Below are 14,122 nucleotides of genomic sequence, written 5' to 3'. Positions count from 1 at the left end.
GTCAGCCTCCTGCACACACCCAGATACCCCGAGTGGGAATCAAACCAAACCCGCTACCTGGGCATGCGCCCTGACCAGGAATCAAACCCACCACCTTTTCGTGCATGGGATGACGCTCCAACCAACTGAGCCACACCAGGGCTCCTCTTACTCTCTTCGAACCCATTCCAGTTAGGTTTCTATCGCTACCACTTCAACACCTCTGCTCTTGTTGAGGTAAGCAATTACCTTTTTATTGTCCAAATCACCAAGCAACTCTCAGTTATCATCGTCTCTCTTGAAAGACATAGCTTCTTATTCCTTTTTTTAAAAAATCCTCCTCCAAGGATATTTTTTCCATTGCTTTTCAGAGAGAATAAAAGGGAGAGTGAGAGAGACATACTGATTGGTACATTCCCTAGGGGCAGGGATTGAGCCTGCAGCTGAGGTATATGCCCTTGGCTAGAATCAAACCCGGGACCCTTCAGTCCACGGCCCGATGCTCTAACCACTGAGCAAACTTATTCCTTCTTGAAGCACTGTCTTTGCATGTTTTCTGGAATACCACACTGTCCTGGTGGATCTTAGAAAGCTAAACTGTAAATACTCAATTATCTCAGGACTCAATCTTTTGTCTTCATTCACTCCTTGGTGAATAAAGTAAAAACCAATTCCATAGTTTTTTTAAATTATTTTTGTTAAAATATAATATCTTATGAAAATAATAGTACATGCATATTCAGTGAGAGGCAGTATCTATAACGGTTAGGAACTTGGATTACAGAGCTTGATTGCCTGTAATTAAATTCTATCTCTACCAGTTACTGGCTATATAACTTGCACTCTTAGCCAATCTGTGCCTCAGTTTTCTCCTGTGTAAAAAATGGTAATTATAATAGTACTTGATAGAGTTGTGAGGTGTAAATGAATAGGTATGTGTAAAGAGCTTAGAAGAGTGACTGGCACATAAAAATAAATAACGTTGCTTCTTTTCCATAAATAATAGCATAATATACACATTGATAGGCATCTTGCTTTTTTTTCCATGAACAGATATTTTGACGGGCTTTTCTTTTCAGCACACAAATCATGCCACTTTTTTCTAATGGCTAAGTAGCACCCATGGGATAGATGTGCCATCCAGTTTTTTGGGTGTAAATACCAATATCTTTGATGATGACTTCCAAATGTTATATATCTACTAAACATTTCTACTTAGATACTAATAACTACAAAACTTTTAATTAACTCTTCGTTTTCTATCATTTCCTACATTATAATCTATTATATTCTTCTAGCTCTACCTTCACAATATATTTCACATCTAAACATTTTTCTCTACCTATGGCTACAACTTATATCCAAGCTAGCTTTGCTTTACTGAGTTGCTCAAGGCCAAAATCTTGAGAATCATCATTGCAAACTTTTGTCAAAATATTTTCAGCTCTTTTTGGTGTTCTATTTGGTCTCTCCTTTTCTACTTTTACTATTCTATAGTCTATTCACACAGCAGTTTAGAATCTAAATCAGAATATTTCTCAACCAGCCCAGATTTTCCAGTGGGTTTTACCTCATTTAGATTTAATCCTGACATCTTATTTGATCCTAGTAAACCCTTATAATGTGGCCTCTTGATTTTCTCCCAGTCTCATCTCCTGCCTCTGCCTATTTTTATGCGTTAGCCACACTAACTACCTTGCTCTTTTATGAGTGCCCTCCTCATAACAGTTTACCTCATAACCTTTGGAACACTGTTCTGTCACATAATCACATGCTCTTTCTTTCCATGCTCAAACGTCAGCTCTTCAAAGAGACCTTCTTGCTGACCATCCTCTTTATTCATTAACCTTTTATTATACTTTATTTTTTATATCATACTTTAGTTTTCTTTATAGATTTTCCATTAACTGACATTTTTTCATTTGTATATTATCTGTTTGTTTATTCTCACTAGAATGTAAAAAATATGAGGGCAGGTACTGTCTTACTCACTTTTGTATTTCTAATACATAGAACAATGTTAAATATATGTTGGCTTGACAGGTAAATGGGGAAGCATTAAACAGTGCTTCTTGAACTCTCTGTGGTGAAAGACCAGTTTTTTAATTACCAGTCTGTCATAACCTAGTACTATGTAAGATATAAAATTATTTTCAAAAGAAATAGTTTTAGTGTCATTTCATTATTAGATTCAACAGACAAAGATTACTGTGTTAGCTTGTTATAAACATTTCTAAAAACTTACTTTCGCCTGGCTGGGCGTGGCTCAGCGGTTGAGCATCGACCTGGGATCCAGGCGATTGGGGTTCGATTCCCGGTCAGGGCACATGCCCAGGTTGCGGGCTCAATCAGTGACTCTCTCATCATTGATGTTTCTGTCTCTCTCTCTCTCCCTCTCCTTTCCTTTCTCTGAAATCAATAAAGATATATTTAAAAAAAAAACAAAAACTTTCAAATTTGTACTTAAAATGAACTGGCAACACCTGTTTGCAAACCACACTTCTGAGTAGTGCACGTTTACCATTCTATAGTACCATAACAAGTACTAGTCAGCAGTTATAATTTGAAGGATGAACTATTCTTCTCTTTGGTAGACAAGGAGAAGGCACTAAACAGCCCATGTCACAGAATCTAGGCTGAATTCCTGTAGGATTATTAATTAATGAAATGGTCCTGTTAGTAATGCCAGTAAAATGTAATTAGTGCCCACACTGTGCAGAAATCAGTCTTATTCAGTAGACTTAATTAGACATCACAATCCCTATGTTGTATCTATGTCATTAAATTAGAAGTCTTTCTTTAATAGCTATTTATTTGCTTTTGTGTTGGTGGTATGTTAATTAAAAATTGCAGTTAAGTTTATGTTTTACAGATTCATAAACATTTTGTCTCAGTAAATACTGCTATATTATATCTAATACTTTTCTAAAACTGTATTGATTATTTTGTATTTTTCATTGTTCTAGTGCAAGGGTGGGGAAACTTTTTTCTGCCAAGAGCCATTTGGATATTTATAACACCATTCCCTGGCCATACAAAATTATCAACTTAAAAATTGGCTATGAAAAAAGCTCCTAGATTTATTGAATTTTGAGTCCTGCCTGTGGTTGCTTTGGCAGGGCCAGACCAAATGATTTCTCGGGCCATATACAATCTTCAGGCCAGACATTCCCCACCCCTGTTTTAGTATATTGATTTATTTTGTTTATATATATCTAGGATGGACGGAGAGTCATTACACAATGACAGTTGGAGTTTGGGATCTGGGATCCCTGACTTGGGCAGTTTGAATGTCCCAGATCCCTCCTGTCCTTGAGCTATTTTCCTTTTTTATACAGATTAATTTATAAAGTACTTTTAACCTTCATACTACTATCAGATATTTTGAAACAGACTATTTCTCAGTTTACTCTGTTGACACAGTATCTCAGGAAAAAGAAAACATTTTCATTAAATGGATTTCTAAATGGTCTCTAACTTAAATACATTTGTTTTCAGGATTTATGTCTTATATTTTGGTTAAGGGCAGTAACAATCACTATTAACATGGTATTAGCCAAAATGTAGATAGAGTTTCAGAATAACAAAGTGTGTGTGTGTATGTAGATAGGTAGAGATACAATAGTGAAAATAAATATGAATAGACGTAAGTTTAAGGTTTGTGTCATACCTGTTTCTCAGAGGATTTGAAACAGAAGTTTGAAAATACTTAAGATTTACAAATACAAGTGAACATTTAAAAGTACATTAACACTGTAACTAGGGAAAATAAGTCAGAAATTCACAGAATACACTTTTAATGAATTTAGTGAGATTGGTAGGATCAGTCTGTTTTTCAGGGGTTGGAGGTTATGTTATGCCATTCACTGAGGTGAGCAGTACAAGCAGAGGACCATCTTTAGCTTACAGATCATGAGCTGGTTATAATGCACCTTTGATGCATCTAACTAATAACATTATTAAGGAAGCAATTGCTTACACAGAACTGGTGGTCAGAAGAGAATTCTAGTAGGCTTGATTAGTATGTTCTCACTAAGGTGTGTGTATTTGAGGACTGGGGAGATGGGTTGTAGAAGCTAAATCCATCCTGCTGATGATTAGGATGAGACTGTTCTTTAGTAGGAAATATTAATTAGCCAAACTGTAGTGACACTGAGACAGATAAAATTGTTTCAGATTAAGATGACAACTTTACTTCTATAAAATATATATATATTTTAACTTAAATTATGCCTGGGTTGTAAAACAGAAATTGACTAGTTTCTTTTCTTCATCTGTTTCCGTTATAAATTTCTAATCTTATCGATGAAGCTCTGATTCATAGTTGAATACTATAGTGTTCTTTTATTTCATAGCCATGAAGCTCATGACTGCTTTGGTGAATGTTGCCTTAAACCTCAGTATTCATCAGGATAATACACAGAGACAATATGAAGCTGAAAGAAATAAAATGATTGGGAAAAGAGCCAATGAAAGGTTGGAGTTACTACTTCAGAAACGCAAAGAGGTAAGTTTCATGATATCTGAAATTCTTATGTTATGTAAATGTGTAGGAAATATATCATTAGTTTTTTTATTCTCTGTAAAACAGTTTGTATATTTTTTTAAATTTACTTTTTAAAATTATATTATTTGATTTCAAAGTTTAAAAATGAAACTGCAGTGTTCAGCCAGTGATTATCTAAGTGCTGTCTGATGGCAGCAAAGACTCACGGAAAAATCCTCCTTTTGAAGGAAGGTGGTGTAGGAGTTAGGTAACTCATGAAGGTTACCAGGCTCTGGGCACAGAAAGCACTGTAAGTAGTAACATTAGAACTAAGGGCCAGCAAAGCCTTCATTTCTAGGAGAAAGCCAAAAACTACATATAAGGTAAATGTATGACATTCTTGTGAATATGATAGATCAGTCTCAGTTTTACAATGAAATTTTCCTATATGTGTTGAAAGTGATTTTAAACTGAGTTTTTAGTAGGTAATATTTTTATTCATCCAATAGGAAATAAAATTTTAGATCTTCAGTATTAGTCTGTATTTTAACTTGAAAAAGGGTTAATACCACATTGCTACAAATTTCTATCAATGAATAATGGGTTATAACAGGCAACAAGAAGCAACAAGCTTATGATTAAATTATCATCCATTCTGTGTTAGCATTCTAGTGCTGCTGTGAATAGATAGCATAAGCTGTGAGCGGCTTAAAGAAAAGAAATTTTTTTCGCAGAGTTCTGTAGGCTAAAAATCAAAGGCAACTCCAATCTTCACATGGCCTTCTCCCTCCGTGTGTGTCAGTCTCTAAATTTCTCCTTTTTCTAAAGAAACCAGTCATATTGGATTATGGGACCACCCTACTTCATTATGACCCCTATTATGACCCCATCTTAGCCTATTACATTTGCCACACTCTATTTCCAAATAAAGTTTGAGGTAATAAAGGTTAGCAGTTTAGTATATGAATTTTTGAGGAGCACAAGTCAACTCAAAACACATACCATACTTGTAATACTATGGGAGTAAATTTTGGAACTGTGGCTTCAGTAAGTACTACTAACTAAACCCTACACTTCTTATAAATTAATTATTTTTTAAAATAATAAATGCAGGAAAAGGAACTTTTAAAACTTGCAGTAGTTGCAATAATTTGAATGCTTAACTATAAAAGTATTCTTAAACTTTTGCTTCAGTAGAACCTGAAACAAAGTATACAGCAGAAGAATAAGTCTGGCTCTGATCTGGTGGCCCAGTCCCATACACGTTAATCTCAGTATCTCTCTCTCTCTCTTTCTCTCCCCCCCCATAGTCAATAAAAACATATCCTTATGTGAGAATTTTAAAAAATCGGTCTGAGAAATTTTGTTACATTGGAGTATGCAGTTAAAGCCAGTATTTCACTGAGCATTAAAACAAATTAGAATAAGAAATACTACATTGAATGTAATTTTGTTCCTTTTGAGTAGTGAATAAACTCAAACTTTTACTCTGATCAGTAGTGTTGCCTGAAATTTATTATCTTTGCTATAGTGTTTTATTTTGTTGCTGTGTTCCACTTTTGATGGCTAGGATCCTTGTTACCTTCTATTATGCCTCCTCTACTGGGAACTTCTGCAGAGTCATATTTGGATACTTTAGGTAGAACAGGAGGTTTCTTCTGCAGTGGCAAATATAATCATGGGTGATCTGTTGCCAAGAAAGGCAAAACCAAGCCAGGACCTGGTTTGGACAAAAGAGATACAGAAATTGAGGCCTATTCCCAAAGCAAATGATATTTTGGAGATAGGAATCTTGCCACATTAGCAACACCACTCCTTGTTAGTCACTGTATGGTATATATCAAGAAAGAGAGAGGTTCTAAATCCTCTGTAGTATAGCTGTAGAAATAATGTATGAATACTGGTAATATCAGATAGCCATTGCACAATAAGTGAGAAAAAGAATTGATGATTACCCAAAATAATAATAGCCAGTTATTAAAAACAATTGAAACTGTTCATTCTAAACCAGCGATTTTCAACCTGTGTTTTATAAGAGCCATACTGGTGTGCTATAAGAATTTTTAAAACATGCAGTACCTGACTATTTAGTCAGGAGAACTGGCCTCCTTTCCCCTAGATTGTCAAACACAATAATAGCCATCCGGTGTGAATGAATCAGAATTATACCTTGTTTTGTTTTTTTTGTCAGATCAGCAGAAAACATATATTTTGTTGTGCCGCAGAATTTTAATAATTAGTGTGTGCCATGAGATGAAAAGGGGTGAAAATCAATGTTCTAAGTAAAATTATCAACATTTTAATTTATTTTTTATTTCAGCTACAAGAAAATCAGGATGAAATCGAAAATATGATGAACTCTATTTTTAAGGGTATATTTGTTCATAGATACCGGTAAGGAATTTTTAAAAATCATTTAGAAGATTTTTAACATAATTTATTGCTTCTCTGTAGTTCTAGGTAGTTATAAAGATATAAAACTCTGTCTTGTTTTGTTTTCTGGAGACAGCTTTGGCTATAAAAGCAAAATAAATTTCTTACTATTACTGTGGAAGGAGTGTACCACAACCACCACCACTGCCACACTCTTCCAAATTCAGAACATAACACTGTTAGAGGCACCCTATGTTCTTGCATTTGTATTGATGGAATATTAATAAAGTAGTCTTAGGTAATGTGGCCTTAATTAGGTATAATTGCCTTGATATTTGAAAAAATTAATTGCCTTGCCTCCTGTCCTGTGGTACTCATCTTGTTCCATGGTCAAAAAAAATTTTTTTTTCCTTCAAAATTGCTTTCTATTTTGAGGAAACTTTGTGTTGGTTGGGGTGTTTTTGTTTTCTGTTTTTAATTTATCTTTATTGTTGAGAGTATTACAGGTGTCCCATTTTTTCCCCCCAATTGACCCCCTCCACTTCACTCCCATCCCCTCCCCAGGCTTTCACCCAGTTATTAACTGTGTCCATGGGTTATGCATATATGCATATAACTTCTTTGATTAATCTCTTCCCACCCTCCACCCCCCTTCCCTCTTTCCTCTGAAATATGATCGTCTGTTGCATGCGTCAATGTCTCTGGATCTATTTAGTTCTTCAGATTCTTTTGTTCATTAGCTTCTTCTTAAAGCAGACTCTTCAACTTTTCCTGTAGTGCTGGTCTGATGGTGATGAACTTCTTTAGCTTTTTCTTATCTGTGAAGCTCTTTATTTGACCTTCAATTCTAAATGATAGCTTTGCTGGGTAGAGCAATCTTGGTTGTAGTTCCATGTTTTTCATCACTTTAAATATTTCTTGCCACTCCCTTCTGGCCTTCGAAGTTTCTGTTGAGAAATCATCTGACAGTCCTATGGGTGCTCCCTTGTAGGTAACTAATTGCTTTTCTCTTGCTGCTTTTAAGAGTCTCTCTTTGTCTTTAACCTTTGGCATTTTAATTTATGATGTGTCTTGGTGTGGGCCTCTTTGGGTTCCTCTTCTTTGGGACCCTTTGTACTCCCTGGACTTGTAAGTCTATTTCTTTCCCCAGGTAGGAGAAGTTTTCTGTAATTATTTTTTCAAATAGGTTTTCAGTTTCTTGGTCTCTTTCTTCCCCTTCTGGCACCCCAATAATATGACTGTTGGGCCTCTTGAAGTTGTCCCAGGGGCTCCTTATACTATCTTCATATTTCTGGATTCTTTTTTCTTTTTGCTCTTCTGGTTGGGTATTTGTTGTTTCCTCATGTTCCAGATTGCTGATTTGATTCTCAGTGTCCTCTACTCTACTGTTGATTCCATGTAAATTATTCTTCATTTCAGTTCCTGTAGCCTTCATTTCAAATTGGTAATTTATTATGTTATTGATTTTCTCAGTTACTTCTCTAATAGTCTGCTTAAACATCCTTATAAACAAAATTCTGAACTCTGTATCTGTTAGCTTGCTTGGATCTATTTCATTTAGTTCCTCTTCTAGAGATTTCTTCTGTTCTTTCCGTTGTGACATGTTTCTTTGCCTGCATATTTTGGCTGCTTCCAGGTGTTTGTTTCTGTGTATTAGGTAGAGCTGCTATGTCTCCTGGAATTTGTAGAGTGGCTTTTGTGTAGTAGGTGTCCCGTAGGGTCCAGTAGCTCAGCCTCCCCAATCACCTGAGCTGGGCCTTCTAGGTGCTCCCTTGTGTGGGCTGTGTGCACTGTCCTGTTGTAGTTGACCCTTGGTTGCTGTTGGCATCACTGTGAGGAATTGACCCTCAGGCCAATCAGCTGTGAGGACCAGCTGCAACTGCAGCCAAAGAGCTGCTGTGCTGGAGAAACCCCTATGGAGCAGGATTTACTTCAGTGGGGCTTTAGTGTTCACCAAGTGTGCCCCTTGAGTGTCACTCGTGGATGTGGTGGGGTTGTAATCCAGCATGGTCGAGTCTAACCACCAGGTGCACTGTCTCTGGGGCCTCCCGGGAAGTGCAAAGTCAGCCTCTGCCAGTGCCTTGCCCAGGGCCACCCAGCATGAGCTACACAGCGAACCGTAGTTGGCTGCTACTTGTGCTGGGCTTGGCGGTGTCCAGGAGAGGCCAAGCTATGAGCCAGTGCAGGCTGCCGCTAGTGCCAGGCCTGGGGCCACTTGTCAAGACCTATGGGGCCCACTGCTGCTTATTTGAGAGATTTTAGGAAAGTCCTAAACGTGAAGCTCCAGAGGCCGCTTGCATAGAAAAGCCACTGGAAATGGCTTGGATGAGCTTGCAGGTGGGGAGGGGCGGGGCCTCCGGGAATCACCTCCTCTGGGTGAAAGGTGTGAGTCAGGTGCTGGCGATTCAGATATGGTGCCTGCCCTGCTGGCTGTGTGGGGGAGGACTCATCACAGGAGCAGTGGCCTCTGCCAGCTCTTCTGCCTGGGAGAAAGCCGCCCCTGCACCTCTCGCCCCAATTTCAGGCAGGTTAGTTTGTCCCTAAATGTCCCAGGTTCCTTTCAAGCGGCTGCCCGGCGGTGGGGCTCAGAGGGAGCGCGTCTGAGTGAGCCCATTCGCGGGCCCTTTAGGAGGAGTTGCTGGGGCTCCCACAACCCTCAGCCACAGTCCCCGCTGGTTTCACAGCCCGGAGTTGTGGGGACGTCTCTTCCCGGCCCTGGAGCCCTGGGCTGGGGGCTCGATGTGGGGCTGAGACCCTTGCTCCTCCGGGAACCCCCACCACCGAAATTCCCTCCCGGGTTTAAACCGCGGCACCGGGTATGGGCCTGTGGGGAGTCTCCGATTCAGTCCCTATCCACCCGCATCTCCGCCCCTCCTACTGGTCTCGGTGCTTCTTCAGCTCCCTGGTTGTAGGGCTTCTGCTCAGCCAGATTTTAGGAGGTTCTTTCTGAGTGCTGGTGGTTCTGTATTTTAGTTGTAATTTTGATGTGGTTGTGGGAGGCCGAGGGTGCAGCTGTTACCTACGCCGCCATCTTGTTTCTCCCATGGTCAAATTAACCAGCAGTCTGTGAAGATAGAAGGGCACCTCTGCAGATAATACATAACTTCATAACATTACTTTTCTTTACCTTCAACTATATGCATGAAAGTAGAAACAGAGTATTTCCAAAGTATTTTTGTCATGCTACATTGCAAATGAGTTTAGTTTGTTTTTCTTTAAAACCTTTGAACTTTAAAAATATTAACTACATTATTAAAGGGCATATTTCACAAGAATTAGCGACTCATTTACATACACTTGTTACCTTCTGTTAATTAGAGGTGTTTGGGTAAATAGACAAAGAAAATAGAAGCACTGTCTTTAGACACATTTGAAATTTTAATTGACCAGTTAATTTAAAAAGTTAGTTAAAATGGGAAAATTGTTTTTAAAAAATAACTTTGATATTTTGATTTAATTCATATATAAAAAAGTCTTTTGAATAGGGCCAAGGCCTTTACTTTGAATATGAATTGCCTGATTGGAGTTTCACATCCTCTTTCTTGTATAAACTATGTATACCATGATGAATTACTAACAAATTTACTTGAGTCAAAAACCCTAAAACTTTCATAAGCCTGTCATATAGTTGTTGTTTTTTTAATTACAACTTTATAGAGGTATAATTATATAAAATAACCTGCACATTTAAGTGCACAGTTTGATGAGTTTTGACATATATACATGTATAGAATTATCACAGGCAAGATAATATATTCATCATCCTCAAAACTTTTCTCATGCCACTTTATAATTTCTCCCTACTTCCCTTCCTATTTTGTTTTGTTATTTGTGTATTTTGGGGGGTTTGATTTTGTTTTGCATTCATTCTTTTTCTTTTCTTTCTTTTTTTGTGAGGGGGGATGGAGTGGAGGGGGCACATTGCTGTGTATAACCTCCTTGTCAGTCAGTGAAGCTTGGAGAACGTGTCTTCTCAGGTTACTCTTGCATTTGCACACAGCCCTCTAGGCAGCCAAGCTTATCTAGTCACTCTATGAAGCATTTCTAGGGTCTCTCTAAATTCTTGACTAGTCCACATGTATGCTTGGCCCAGACCAAGTAGGACTGCAGCTTCTGGCTAGCAGGGCTTTGGGTTTTTTCCATTCATTTTTTATAGAATTTGCTTTATTTATGGATACCTCCCCTGGGTGTGGTTATTTAGTACATGGCATCAGATCAACTCAGTTCCCTCAGCATTAAAACTGGTGGTTGTCACAGGAATCCCCAACCCTGGTAACTCTACTAGACCTGCTGCTCTGTGTTTTAGGGTGTAGTTCCATTCCAGAATGCCATAGGTTTCCACTGTTATAACCCAAATTTCAACTTTTTATGAATAAATGCTGCTTATCTTTTTTGGTTGATTTCCAGAAAACTAAAATGACTGTTTTTGTCTTGTTAGTTTTTTTTGCGGGGGGGGGGGGGGGCCACGATAATTTTCCAACCACTTCACTCTCTGATTGCCTTAACAACTAGTTTTAACTAATTCTGTTATGTTGTTCTTTGGTGTGATTTTCTTTGTTTGCGTTTTCTCTTCTATGCTCTCCTTTAACCTCTTGCATGTAAATACTTGCTATAACAGCTGTTTGTTGTCCTGTTTTACTAGTTTTATCATCTGCACCACTTTCTGGTTCTGTGTGTATTGATTGAGTTTTCTCCTCATTATGGGTTATTTTCCTGCTTCTTTGTATGATTGGCAATATTTATTGGATGCCAGGCATTGTGGGTTTTGCTCTGTTGAGTGCTAGATAATTTTATATTGTAAGTATTCATCTACTTTGGGGGGGGGGCATAATTATGTTTGATCCTTTCAACACTTGTTTTTAAGGTTTGTTAAGTAGGCCAGAGCAACATTTTGTCTAAGGCTAACTTTCCCTCAATGCTAAGATAATATCATTCTTTATATGCTATGTCTTGTGAATTTCAAGGTTTTTCTTCTCTGGCTCATTAGAACACAAAGTATTCCCAGCCCTGTGTTTTCTCCAGAGATTGTTCTCTGCTCTTTTCATTCTTTCCCCAGCCTTGGGTGGTTTGCTCATGTGAAAGTGCTGTTTATTGCTCAGCTGAGTGAATAGGGTCTTTCATCACTCACTCTCTCTGTGCATCTCTCCCTCTGGTAGTATGCCTTTTAAACTCTAGCTCCCTTGTCCTCTAGAGTCCCAGCTTGTTTTCCTCAACTCAGGGATATATCCAGTTTCTGCCTAGGTTCTTCTACAGGCAGCAGTCTGGGGCAGTCTTAAGGCTCACTTAATTTGTTACTCCTCTCTCACAGATTACTGTTCTGCTTTATGTGGTATTCAACATTTAAAAACTGTTTTATGCAGTTTTTAGGTTTTTTTTAAGTGGGAGCATAAATCCTGTCCATCTCGGCTCAGCCATGTAATCTTGAGTACAGAATTTATGTTGTTTTTTATGATTTTACCTCAGTCTTTAACACCAAAATAACGTCGCCTTTTATTTTAGTGACTCACCTTTATGGAGCCTTGCCAAGGCTATCAACCTACTATTCTCATAGGAACAACAATTCTTTAATTTCCTATTGTTAGTCCTGTATTGATTGTTTTTTAGTCAGTTAGACATTGCATAAAATAGTATTGGAAATGCCACAGCTTACTTTTGATATATTAAAATCCTAACTGTTCAAAACAGGATTGTAAATGTAGTTGAGAGTGTGACCTGCCTGCCAAAGTGATCATGGATACCAGCCATTGATTTTTCAGAAGTATTGCTTAATTCTCTTTTATTGATTAAGGGGGAATTTTACTACATATACATACTGGAAATAGAAGGTACTGTGCAGAGATGACACTTTAACACTTTGAGTCTCACCTGCCACATCAACTTCAAACAAAAATTGAATATGAATGTACACATTTCCTATAAACTAGTAGTTTATAGTAGAAAATAGAAGAGTGTTTTGTCTGACTAGATCTTCATTATATTATCCAAGTTCAGAATGTGGGAAGTTGTACAAACCAAGTGAACCAGTTCTTCAACAAATAAATGGCATATAATAAGAACAAGTGGATATAAAAACAATTTAAATTACTAGAAGTGAAAAATATATTCACAGATTATATTTAGTGAACAAGACATACTTTAGACTGTTGAAGAGGCAATTAGTAAATTAGAATATAGTACTGAGGAATTTACCCAGGCACAGTATAAGGGATAGAAGATAAGGAATGACATTTCTGATACATGGGGCATAGAAGAGGTTTCACATAAGTTTTATATAGGATTTCAAAAAGGAAGTATTAATGAGATAACTGAAATTTTATAAATTTAGTTTAAAAAATAGAATCTTTAGATTAGAAAGACTTAGTGAGTGTTGAGTAGTAAATCAAGAAAAATATTCCACATCTATACATAGTCAAAATATCAAAGATCATGAGGGCCCCAGCTGCGTGGCTCAGTTGGTTGGAACGTCTTCCCATACACCAGAAACTTTGTGTCTTGGTTTTGTTTTTAGGATTAATTTTTTTTACAGGACAGCAAAGAAGTGCAATGGATCTCTGGGAGATAACTACTTAGTAGGACTGAGAAAGCTGATGAAGTGCTATTATTTGGTGTTTAGTGGTTGCGTTCTGTTTTTTGGTGGGGGTCTGTTTTATTTTTGCTGGGGTTTTTTGTTGTTTTTATTTGGACAGCCCAGTGGAAGGCAAAGTACATGAACTTGCAGTTTATAAAGATGGAAATTTATATTAAATAGTAGAACAATACCAAGTAATAGGCAAGGATGTGTGAAGCACTGATTTATGAAGAAATTGGTTAATACTTCTAAAACAAAATGAGTACTCTTTCTGACCTAGTAATTTCACTTCTAGGTACTATAGAAACAGTGTCTTACAGACTTAGTTGACCATGTCCTACATCAGGTACACAGTGTTCAAAGAAAAAAACTTAGTGCCTTGCCACATGTGATCTGTTTTAGTATTTTGCATGCTAAATATTTTAATATTTGTGTTACCACTCACTAAATTTATTTCATAATATGCCCATAGGTAGAGATGCGCTACTTGAGAAACACTGCCCCTAGGGAAACACACATGTGCACAAGGAGGCATATATAAGAACGCTCATGGCATTCATTGTTAATAAAAGCAAAAACTTGGAAGCAACCTAGATGTCTGTCAATGAGAGAATGTATAAATAATTTGTAAAATATTTGTAGAAAGGATCACTGAACATCAGTTCAAATTAATGTATTGGAACTGGAGCTATGTGAATCAGTATGTATAAGTGTCA

The 14,122-nt window shown here is 37.4% G+C and overlaps 1 protein-coding gene across 1 annotated transcript in view; it reads left to right on the top strand.

Annotated features, from left to right (window-relative positions):
• STAG1 (STAG1 cohesin complex component) overlaps window positions 1–14,122 on the top strand; it is a 269,636-nt gene that overhangs the window by 156,174 nt on the left and 99,340 nt on the right. The window contains exons 8-9 of the mRNA XM_016224325.2: window positions 4,335–4,486; window positions 6,786–6,859. Of these exons, the coding sequence (XP_016079811.1) occupies window positions 4,335–4,486; window positions 6,786–6,859 (226 nt within the window). The remainder of the gene's footprint in view (window positions 1–4,334; window positions 4,487–6,785; window positions 6,860–14,122) is intronic.

The sequence above is a fragment of the Miniopterus natalensis genome, chromosome 15 (genome assembly GCF_054644295.1).
Source record: "Miniopterus natalensis isolate mMinNat1 chromosome 15, mMinNat1.hap1, whole genome shotgun sequence".
Lineage (NCBI taxonomy): Eukaryota > Metazoa > Chordata > Mammalia > Chiroptera > Miniopteridae > Miniopterus > Miniopterus natalensis.
This window is presented reverse-complemented; position numbering and strand designations above follow the sequence as displayed.